The sequence below is a fragment of the Stomoxys calcitrans genome, chromosome 3, assembly GCF_963082655.1.
Source record: "Stomoxys calcitrans chromosome 3, idStoCalc2.1, whole genome shotgun sequence".
NCBI lineage: Eukaryota > Metazoa > Arthropoda > Insecta > Diptera > Muscidae > Stomoxys > Stomoxys calcitrans.
The window spans coordinates 114,375,178-114,387,645 of NC_081554.1; the positions used below are offsets into that span (position 1 = coordinate 114,375,178).

At 39.7% G+C, this 12,468-nt stretch overlaps 1 protein-coding gene across 1 annotated transcript in view; it reads right to left on the bottom strand.

Moving 5' to 3' along the window:
• Positions 1-10,104: 10,104 nt before the first annotated feature.
• Positions 10,105-12,468, bottom strand: part of LOC106081153 (3-ketoacyl-CoA thiolase, mitochondrial) — a 28,377-nt gene continuing 26,013 nt past the window's right edge. Inside the window, exons 3-6 of the mRNA XM_013242935.2 lie at positions 10,846-11,418; positions 10,584-10,784; positions 10,351-10,505; positions 10,105-10,284 (exon numbers count right to left, since the gene is read on the bottom strand). Of these exons, the coding sequence (XP_013098389.1) occupies positions 10,203-10,284; positions 10,351-10,505; positions 10,584-10,784; positions 10,846-11,418 (1,011 nt within the window). The 3' untranslated portion in view covers positions 10,105-10,202. The remainder of the gene's footprint in view (positions 10,285-10,350; positions 10,506-10,583; positions 10,785-10,845; positions 11,419-12,468) is intronic.

Consider the following 12,468-nt stretch of genomic DNA (forward strand, 5'->3'; position numbering starts at 1 on the left):
AGGGTAGCCGCTTGCCTCCACTTCTGTTCAATTTTTATACGGCAGGTCTTCATGGGTTGTAGGATGGAAGAACCCAGATTTTTCAGTATGCGGATGATTTTATCATTATGTGTTATGACCTTGACTTTGAGGAACCTTAGAATAAAAATGTACCGGTTAAGAGAGGAGTGTGGTAAACTGAACTTGTCCTTCAACCCGCTCAAATGTCAGCCTATGTACTTTGCGAAGTCAAGCTACATAACTAGTGTGTTATCCGTTGATGGTAACAATGTGCTGCAGGTCAAAAAGATGAAGTTTCATCTTCTTTTTCTGTCAGAGACCATTTCGACCAGACAATTTCGAGTGAGGTTCAAAATAGGGTGAACATGTTGAAGTGTGTCATATCCATAAATGGAAGGCTACATCCCAAGGTAGCTCTGACTTGTTATAAGGGCCTGGTACGTTCCAAGGTGGGGTATTCTAGGACCACCACTGCTCTTTCTCCAAGATATATAAAATAGAGGATTGAGGTACTCCAGAACGGGATGTTGCGTAGATGTCTGGTTGTGTAAGGAACTTTTAAATGTAAGGAAACACGATTACAGTCTTTATGATATTGTTGCGGATAATCCAAGGGAGAAATCAAGCTACAGCTATGTACAGCGGTCAAAAAAAGTATTCATCATTAGCAAAATTGATAATAAATTCACTTATTTTGGGTAATTGAAGAAAATTTAAAGTAAACAAATAATGCAGTTTTATGCAATAGTTTATTTTTCGTAATATGTTTTAAAATAAATTCAAAAAATAAATTTAATTAGCGCAAAAATTGCAATTTTATATAATAACACCAAAAACAGAACAAAAAAAGTATTCATCATTGATGTGCTATCATCAAAGTCAAATTCAAATATTATTTGGGAATCCCCCTTTTCTGTTTTATTTAGTAAAGGAGGCTTTGCCCTTGACAGCAAATATTTAATTTCATTGAAAATATAGTTTTTGTCAAAATGGGTCGTAAGCAAAACGAGGTTTCTGATGAGGTAAAAGTTTTGATAATAAAACACCACAGGAATGGTTTAACTCAAAAAACTATCAGTGAAATATTAAATAGACCACGATCTACTATACAATCCATCATCAGAAAGTGGACAGAAACGAAAACTGTTGACAATAAACCAAGATCTGGTCGACCAAAAGCACTTTCAGTTGGAGATGTGCGTTGGCTAGTGCGGCAAGTTCAGAAAACTCCGAAGACAAATGCGACCATTTTTCGTAAAAACACTATGGAATATTTAGGGAAGGAAGTTACTACACAAACAATTCGAAATACACTCAAAAGGCATAGTTACAGAGGAAGAACTGCACGTAAGAAGCCCTTTATAAATAAAATAAACCGAGTGAAAAGGCTAAACTTCGCAAAAATGTATGTAAAACAGCCCGAATCATTTTGGAAAACAGTCATTTTTGCAGACGAGAGCAAGTTTAATCTTTTTGGGTGCGATGGAAAGGTCATAGTGTACAGAAAACCAAATACAGAGCTTGAAGAACGAAACACAGTTGCTACTGTAAAACATGGTGGAGGTGGTTTAATGGTTTGGGGGTGTATGGCGGCTTCAGGAGCGGGAAATCTTGAAATTATTAATGGAGTAATGGATCATAAGTATTACATTGACATTTTAAAGAGGAATTTAAAAGATAGTGCTGTAAAACTTGGGCTTGGTAATAACTTTCAATATTATCAAGATAATGACCCCAAACATTCTGCTTTAAATACCAAGATGTGGATGCTGTATAACTGCCCCAAAGTCATTAAAATTCCTCCTCAAAGTCCCGACTTGAACCCAATTGAACATCTTTGGGAACATCTCGAACGCAAATTGAGAACGCGCAATTTTTCGAGCAAGAGTCAAATGCAACAGGTGATAATGGAGGAATGGACTAATATAGACCAAAATATAACCGCTAAATTAGTCCAATCGATGTCAAACCGTTTAAAAGAAGTTATAAGACGCGGTGGTCGAATAACAAAGTATTAATTTTTTTAAATTATGTTATTTATTGTTTTGTTTTTTTGCAATGATGAATACTTTTTTTGTTTAATTTTTTGTGTTCAGCTGTAAAATGGCCCTTTTTGTTCCAATAAATACTATTTTTTTCTTTAAAAACAATGAAATTGTGTACATATATATCACACAAGCACTACTGCATCATTAGTTTAATATTTTTTTATTCCAATTGTCTTTTGTAGACTTATTAAAAAAAAAAACATTGAATGATGAATACTTTTTTTGACCGCTGTATATTAAGATTTTGAAGATATTTTTGACAATGTAGGGCATGTCTCTTGTTCTTGTTTTGTTATGTTCTTCAATTGTCATATGATGAAGCTCTAAATTGTATTAAGAATATCCTTTTTTGAAATAAATGACAATGTCTGTTGCCCTGGTTCTTCAAATTGAAGCTGGGTCCGACTAAGACTAATGTGTTGAATCGGCTTTTATCTGGTCATACCTATGACAAGTGCTATCCCCATCGACTGGTGCCCAGGAACATCACACCATACCATTTTTGATTGTGTGAAGTACGATGGGCTCAGAAGAGAATATGTGCTTTTTAATCTTTACACAAATATGAAGAATATTCTAAAGACGAAGAACTATTTATTATACAAAAATTAAATTGTTGCGGTTTGTTTGTTTGTCTGTTCCGTATAGATTCAAAAACGGCTGAACCGATTTTCATGAAATTTTCACAGATGGTAGAGTTTGGGTCCCCAGTGAAAATAGGGTACTACATTTTTTGATATCCGAAGGGGGGCGGACCCTCTCCCGTACCCCAATTTTCAAAAACGCTAGATTGGAGAAGCGTGCACCGATTTAAGCGAAATTTTGTATGCCACCTTATGGTATCCCAAAAGCACGAAATTGGTAAAAAATTTTAGGGTCAAATAATCGGGGGGGGGATGCCCTACCCTATAACCCATCCGAACGGACCTGTGTACAGATTGGAACAATATGGGTATCAATTTGGTATATAAATTTCGGGGGGTCCCCCACCCATAAAAAAGCCCCAAGAGGACACTTTCACCGCATTGGCAATATGGGTATCAAATAAAAGGTATTTGAGAGTAGAGTACGAACTTGGCATTAAAATGTAACCCTAAGTGTCGGGGGTTCCCACCGCCAAAAACACCACCCAACAGGAAACTTTAATCGGAATTTAAAAGTAGAATACAAATCTGAGACAAAAAATTATTTTTTGGTGTCTGAGGGCCCTCCTCACCACCCAAAACCCCCCAGCCGGACAAATGTACCGATTGGGAAAATATGGATATCAAATGAAAGCTATTTAAAGGTAGAGTCCAATGCTGATAAAAAAAAATGTATTCCTTGGTGTCTGAGACCAAGGTGTCTAAGGGGCCTCCCCAATCCAAAAACAAACCCAAAAACGGGCATAAATGTCCAACGTCACAAAATGGGTATCCACTGAAAGATCTTTGGGACTTGACTACGAATCTGGCATGCCCAATTGTGGGATCGGCCCACCCACTAAATACTAATATGTCAATTAAAAGAATGGACAGAAATAAAAGGTCTTTGGTAGTAGAGTACACTTTTTACCCTCAAATTGGAATGGACACAGGAGGAACTGAGGATCTTTAAGAATGTAGTATCCTAAGTGGTCGCTTTGAAATATGATTTAAAATGTAAATAACCAATACAAAAAAAAAATTAATTGGTGTGAATCTGAACGAGACCATCTATCTCTGAATATCTTGATAGCCTCCTTCAGAACATTTGTCCCATTAGCCTATGACAGAACATTTGTCCTATTAGCCGAACGTAGAAGATCATTCCAAGTGCCTCGAAACTTCTCTCCAAAGATGTTTCGCCCTGTAGCACGCCGTTCGGACTCGGCTATAAAAAGGAGGCCCCTTATCATTGAGCTTAAAAAACTTTAATCGGACTGCCTCATTGATATGTGAGAAGATTGCCCTAGTTCCTTTGCTGATGCTGTGAAAGTGAAAAGTATACAGTATCTTCTGCTATTTCATTATAGAGCAGCGATGTTCAACCCTTTACAGTAGCATTGATGGCAAGTCACACGTATTTTTATTCTCTTTGTTTCAGTCGTTGTTGAAACAGCAACGAATTAACATGCACGGGGGTATACGCATTTTTTTCTTTTTTTTCAATAACAGTGATTTTAAGTTTTCTTACTTTTTATGTTTATTTTTGCAAAACACAAATCATCCACAAAGAATTAAAAATATTAAAGGAAGTATTTCATATATACAGTCACATTTTCATTTTGCGCGTCGCTGTTATTGAGAAACTCATAACTGAGCAACGACTGCAAATCGTTGAAATTTATTGTCAAAATTCCACTGTTTTATCGAAAAATGTGTTCAGCGATGAGGCTCATTTCTGATTAAATGGAGTGTCGCATCTGGGGTGAAGAACAGCCACCTCCCCTACAAGAAGGACCGATACATCCCTAAAAAAATGACATTTAGTGTGGTCTATGAGTTGGTGGTATCACCGTGCATTTTTCTTCAAAGACGACCATGCAAGAAACGTTACTGCTGAACCACGAATTTTTTACCCAATTAGCTGAGTTGGACTTGATTGATACGTGGCTTCAACAAGAGCTGCCACTTGCTACATAGTTCGTGAAACAATGAACATAGTATACATTGAGCAGTTTAAATCTCGAAATGGCCCTGTGAGTTTAGGTCGCAACTGTCACAGAGAGTTTTGTTCTTCGTAACTGGCAAAGATTAGTTTTTCCATTTTTTCCAATCTAATTGACTCGATGGAACTCCTCATTGGCAAGGGCTGCCGCCTCAGTGTACGTGTTCGTCTTTTCTCATCATGGGTGAGGCACATCCCAGAGTGCCTTCTCCGCACGCTTCTGGTCCGTGCCGGGATTGAAAAGAACCCCAGACTATGGTTCTGTTCGGTTTGCCAGAACAGCCTACACCATCGGTCGGTGTCGGTAAGGTGTAACCGGTGCATGGAGTGGGTACATTTACGATCTTGCTCTGACACCACTTCACTACGGGAGTATAGTTATACTGGGTTTGTTGCAAGGTGCTGTAGGAACATAGCCAGTAGTGGGTCACAAGCGTCGTCGCCTTCTGCGTCCTCGTCGTCGGACTATGTGACCCCCCGACCTCTCCCGCGCGGCATTATACGCAACGGCAGCATTCCAACCCCAATATTGCCAGGCCAGTGCCGGGAAGTGTGTCATTTTTGCAACTAAATTGCAAAGATCTCCGTGGCAAGATCGATGAGATTGTGGATTTTATGAGTCGGAAGAGTATATTGGTCGCAGCGATCCAGGAGACAAAGCTGAACAACACTTGCAGGCTTGCAAAGTTGTCACGGATACAACGTGCTACGTAAGGAATGGAGGTGGGTGATTGGCCTTCGTGATACACCATTTCGTGCCACCATTTCGCCTGCGCCTAGCGCTAGTGACCTGTACGTGGAGCGCATGGGGATAGCAGTCAGGTCCGGTACTGCCGAGATAGAGCTATACAACGTGTACATACCGCCGGTTTGAAGCTGTGTCCCAATTAATGGCCAAGTTTACAACCGACATTGTGGGTTACTATCTGGCCATAACCGTCTGGTTCTAGAGGACTTTAATGCGAATCACACTTCATGGCATTCTCCCCTAGGTAACGACCAGCTTTGGCAGAGCAGATTGAAGGCTCCACGTTTTGTACGGTGAATGAGGTGCAGCAGCTCGCCAGACATCTCCATTGCATCCCCTGATCTCTTCAGTGACATATCCTGACAAGCAGTCATCTCTTTGGGACCGACCACCCGACTTCATAATCTCTGAGCGCCGGTCGTTTATCAATTAGAAGAAGGCCGATTGGGCTGGCTTTAGAAAGTATACCAATCACCGCTTCGGTGATCTGCCACCCCCCTCGGATGTGCTAGTTGTCGAGTAGAAATTCCGAGACATCATTAACGCAGAAGCCGTTCACTATACTAACCAGTCGAATACCCCAAGTGCGACCCAATTTCCCTGCGCAGGCAGTGAGTGGTACTTGCAGACTAGCGTGATGGAATTCGTTGTATGGACGCCACTGGAAATAAACAGTGTACTCAACGAACATAAGTGGAATTAGTGGCTGGAACACTTGGAGCAATTTAACTTAGAACCCCGGTAGACGGGATGACAGGACCTCAGTAACTTTTGGCGAAGTAACCGTGACTGATCCGAAGAGGTGCGCCAGGTTGTTCAACTGTCAATTTATTGTGTATCCCGAGAGTGACAGGGCAAGGAGGAGAGTTATTCGGCGTATCCGTGGTCTTCGAGCCGATGGACAGCCATCACAATTTACCGTGGGCGATGTTACGAATGTGTTCCGTGACGCCAAATCACGGAATCTCTACATTGATGTTGAAGAATCTGGATTTACCTGGAGTTGAGTACCTTACTACTGTACTCAACCTGTCTTTGAACACTCTTATAGTTCCCGATGTCTGGCAAATGGGCAGAGGGATCCCGCTACTAAAGCCTGGAAAGGACCCGAGTTTGGGTGAGTCCTAAAGACCGATCTCCCTTCGCTCACCAGAAGCAAAGACTCCCAAGCCTCGTAGGAGAATTTCCAATCGCCGAGCATCAACATGGATTTCGAAGACTGCATAGCACAACAACAGCTTTGCATGCCATCACCGCACACATTTCCCGTGGCTTCAATCAGCCCAGGCCATGTTATAGGACGGTCCTCGTGGCACTGGACCTATCGAAGGCTTTCGACACAGTCAGCCATGCCAAAATATTTGAGGACATTGCCAACACTTCCCTCCAACCAGGCCTAAAACGCTGCGTCGCGAATTATTTGTGTGGTCGCTAGTCTTTTGTGGAATTTAGGGATAAGAAGTCGAAGCACCGGAGACTGAAACAGGGAGTTCCCCAAGGTGGGGTGATATCTCCGACACTGTTTAACCTCTACCTATCCTCCATTCCTCCCCCTCCAGACGGCAAAAAGATCGGACGATTGTACGATCAAGGCATCAGGATCCCCACCCATTGTTGACATCTGCGATAGGTTGAACGTCTACCTCAACGAACTTGCCTCATATTTCGCAGCAAGAAATCTGAAGATATCTGCCACCAAATTTTCTGCCATATTGTTCACTACAAATACGCGTGAGGTAAATACTGAGCTGACTGTGATGGTCGATGGAGAAATGATTCCGACCATCAAGTGTCCCAAAATACTTGGCGTCACATTTGACAGCTCTTACATATTCTCCCCACATCCCACAGCAATTTGCTATAAAGTCAAAAGTAGAAACAAGGTCCTCATGTCACTTGCTGGCAGCACTTGGGGTCCAGACAAAGAAACCTTGTTGACCACGTACAAAGCAATTGGCCGGTCTGTGGTAAGTTATGCAGCGCCAGTGTGGTCTCGTCAACTATGTGACACGCAGTGGAATAATATTCAGATCTGTCAAAATGCCGCTCTCCGAACTGCGACGGGCTGTCTCCTCAATTCCCACCTCCATCAGAAGACAAAGATCCTACCAGTTCGAAGACGAAACTACATGTTATGTAAGCAATACCTTTTGCGCTGTTATCGCAGAGACTATCCAAATCATCATCTTGTGGATAGATATCCACCGCCCAGAAGTCTTAAGGTAGATCAACATGATTTAGAGCGTAAGGTTCATCGCTAAAAGAGAGAACCTCTAGATCAAGCGGCATATCAAGCAGATCTAGACAACATTCATGCAGACACGGTAGCAAATGCGGTAAATAGCTACCAGGTGAATGTAGTCCTTGGAGAACGACCGCCTCCCATTGCACCTGAGGAAATTGACCTCCCCCTGCAAACCAGAGTAGTTCCGGCTCAATTATGTTCCGGCAGATGCAGCCGCCTCAACTCCTACAGAGCAAGGATTGATGACGACGTGCAAGATGTATGTCCCGATTGTAACGAGGGACCGCACGATACACTTCACCTGTTTAACTGACCAGCCAGACCCACTCGACTCCGACCCAGATGTCTGCGGACGCACCCAATCTTAGTCGCAGAGTTCCTGGGTCTTGACACTCAACAGAATCAAGCAGACGAGATAGAACACAACAAACTACTAAAACATCAGTTTTTCCTTTCCAATAAAAATGTATAATCACCCTTATTCCGGTTGTCGAAGGCTTAGTCGAATTTCAACACTTTTATAAGATGATATTGTGGTTGTCGAAGGCGAACAATCTATCACATTTTTGTTATGGCGTAAGTCAAATTCGGCGAAAACTGTCGATCGAAATTTTCATTACGTCTGGTTTAAAAAAAAAGCATTGTGCATGCTTCGTATCATGCACTGGCGTAAGAAATTAAGATGGTACCGCTGACCTCATTTCTTTGAAATCAACAAAACAAAAGTGTATTTATTTGAATTTTACAAATTGTTGGTGTCTGTAGGCTTCCCCATTGTGAAAATCGCAACAGATCAGTAATTCCTGAATTGGGAAAAAAGTAGGCAAACCAAAAAAAAAGAAAAAAAAACATCACCACAATGTAATCGTGGAGAACATGTGAAAGTTTTAAAGCAAAGATAAAAATGAAACTGGCGCAAAATAAAAGAAATTTTAACATCACAGATTGTGGCCATCGCCATTATAAATTAAATTGGATATACATAATTCCAGTAGGATTTATTGGATTTGGAGCAGCGAAAGAAAACAATTGAAAAGGGTAGCAAATGGCGACATAAGTTAAAAATAAAGTTTTAATTATGGTTATAGAAAGAGACATATGGACATAGAAAAAGACGTGCGCGTGAATGATTTTTTACTCACGCTCACGAGAAAAAAATGTTACTCACGCACTACTTTTTTATGTCAACTCACGTTTGCGCACACTCACGATACTCACGAGAAAATCAAGACTCACGAGACACTCACGACCCACGAGACAATCACGACTCACGAGAAAATCATCACTCACGGGACATTCAGGACAATCACTTACAAGACACGGTTAAACAAACTATTTTCCATGAAAGGAAAAATAATTTTTTTTTCATGCGTCTCAAATGATACAGCATTTGAACATAGGAATATTAATGTATAAAATGTATCAGTACTGCATAACCACTTATTTGCTCCTTTATTTTTATGCATCTGTAGACCGGTTCGTACGTTTAAATATCGTATGATTTGAGAGCATGCGAGAACAATTTTGTTTTTCGTTATTTTTTTTACACTTTAGTCGTGATTTTCTTGTGAGTCATGAGTGTCTCGTGAGTCGTTAGTGCCGCATGAGTCGTGAGCATGATTTCACTCACTCACGCACAAAGACTTTTAATTCAATCAGGGTCACGCACGATAAATGATTGGATTGGATCTCCTCACGAATCACGTGACTCACGTGGACACCTCTTATAAAGAAACCGACTTCTAACTTAAACTGCTTATGAGCAAAAAAATTGTCTAAACTAATTTTTTAACTCGATAGCTCCATATTTAAAGATGGTAGAATGATTAAAACCGTCAGACATACGGACATCGTCTTCAATTCTTTTCCTTTGCATATTTGGTTATTATGGTTTCACTACTAAAGATTCGAAGGCAATAACTTTACAAATACCATGAAATACGAAATTCGCCTTCGACCACGAATGCTGTCGATTTTTTGCTTCGACAACAGGAATAAGAGTGAATATATGATGCTAAGATTTCATTATATTTAACATTATAATTTTAAAAGAATTTCATTGAAATTTTTTCTTAAAAGAGTAAATATCTCAAAAATACTTAAAAATATGGAAAATGCGACTTGGCAAAAGCTCTAATCCAAATTAAGACTTCTGGGTAACAGTAAACTGTAAGTAACAATGTAGCCCCAGACGAAAAAAACCCAAAAAACTCCCAACATGGCATGTTTAACGATTGGGACAATAAGGGGCCTAGTATACAACGAACCATGCATACTTTTTTGGTACCAAGTGTTTGCGTGGTCTACAATGTTCAAAATTGGGTCCAACGGCCGTACATCTCACAAAAAGGTGAGCATCAACAGTTTCACAGTTATAAATTACGTTGTTTATTTTTTTCTGTGTACACACAAAAGTTACAACAAAAAAAAACGAATAGACTGATTAAAAATATATTTAACAAATAATCTTTACATTATAAATGCTACACTTCAATAATGTTCACTTTTCGTGAGTAGAATCTCAAAATGTTGGCTAACATGATTCAATAAGCAATGCTATACCCTGCCCACCTCCGATACAGGCTGATCCAATAGCATATTTCAATTTCTTGCGCCTGAAATGAGATAATCAATCACATCAATGTGCATTTTAGATTTAAAATTCGGTTTCTAAAACATACTGCATTTCGTGGGTTAAATGGCCAATAATACGGCTACCACTAGCGCCCAACGGATGGCCCAATGCAATAGCACCGCCATTAACGTTTAATTTGTTCATATCCAATCCAAGAACATCAGCACAAGCTAAAGTTTGCGCAGCAAAGGCCTCATTTATCTGCAATACAAATAGGATTATTAATGCAACTTGGCCATCTTTTGGGAGTAGAGCAAAACTTTTGCAAACTATACTTACTTCAATTAGATCTATATCTTGGATTTTTTTGCCAGTCAATTTCAATACGTTATTGATTGCTGGAACTGGACCGATGCCCATAATTTCGGGAGGGCATCCAACATAAGAATAAGCTGCCAGACGTGCCAATGGTTTCAAATTGAATTCTTTCAGTGCTTCTTCAGAAGCCAAAATAACAGCTGCAGCCCCATCGCAGATTCCCTATGAAATCCAAACGATTTAAAATAGTTATAATAGTTTTATTCCCCAATATTTTACTTACAGATGCTGTACCCGCTGTAACAACGCCGTTTTTTTTAAAGAGCGATGGTAATTTTGCCAAACCTTCCAAACTAGTTTTAGGTCTTGGATGCTCATCTACGGCAAAGTCCACTTCCTTGCCCTTCACCTTTAGTTTAAATGGTGCTATCTCGCTCTTGAACGCACCTTCATTCTGTGCCTTCTCCCAATTCTTCTGTGATCGCAAGGAAAATTCATCAACCCTCTCGCGAGAAATGTTGTACTTTTCAGCTAAATTCTCAGCTGTAAGCGCCATTGGTAATTTACAATATGAGTCAGTAAGACCAGTCCACAGAGCGTCCTCTAAGTTATAGTTAACGCCAAGAGTCGTACCAAAACGAATATTGCGTGCGATAAAGGGTGTTTGCGACATATTTTCTACACCACCGGTGAGTGAAACTTTAGCACTACCCAAAAGAATATCTTGAGCACCGTTTACAATGGATTGGAAACCAGAACCACAAAGCCGGTTTACACCTAGGGCCGGTTTATCAATTGGAATGCCGCAGTTGAGCAAGACATGGCGAGGCAAGAAGGTGCCATCGGTAGAGGAAGACTGTCGAATATATACGAGATAATGTTAAAAATTAATAATAAATATTGAAACCATAATAACAATGTGCACACTGGGAGCACACATTTGATTATCCTTTAAAAATAAAACCTATATTTGCTATTCTAACACCTCCTAATACATATGAAATTAAAAACGATTTTGCTATTTAGAGTGAATAGTTAGTTATCGAAATGAATATCGAAGTGAAATTGTCCAAAACAGACGATCGGTGGCAAATAATACTATACACGATAATAGACGTTTATAGCAAGCAAATAAAGCAAAAATTATTTTTTTTTGAATTCCAAGCTGTATGACTTTTATCTGAATAATCAAATGTGGACACTTTCTGCAGTTGTTGCAAATTTTTTCACAAATCCAAATCATGCATAAAAATCGAACCACAAATGAATTCGTAAATGTATTTTACCAAAGCCAATCTCGGCCAAAATTCCAAACAAATAAAAATTAAAACTCCTATGTACCCAAAAGCAGTAAAGATATTGTACACCCCAAGCTGATTTAATTGTAGGGATTTTTGAGAACTATCAAGCAAAAAAAAAAATAATTTTGCAAATCGGATCACAAATGAAGTTTTGGCAGCCCGAACAATTTTTCAAAACACCAAGGTCCAAACGAACAGATCAATATTTCGATGTGCTACAAATGGAATGATGAAATTAGTTTACCCCCCATCCAATAGTGGAGGTTCGTATAGAAGTAATGCACAGACCGATTAAAACCAAATTTAATTAAGTCAGTTGGAAGTCATGAGAGAAATCATTCTAAAATTTTTTTGCCAAATAGGTTGAAAATTGCGAAAAATCGGGAAATTTAAAAACGAAGCTATATCAGGTTATTGGCGGATTCGAGAGACACTTTAAATACACAACAGCCAAAAATGGAAGATTGGGATGCATCGCAAATTTTTTATTCAATTTTGCAAATAGTGGGACATTGCCGATAGTATCGATAGGAAAAATGTCAATCGATATTCAGCCAAAAAGTAAAATATCGACAGTGCCATCGATATTTTGCCATCTCTATTCA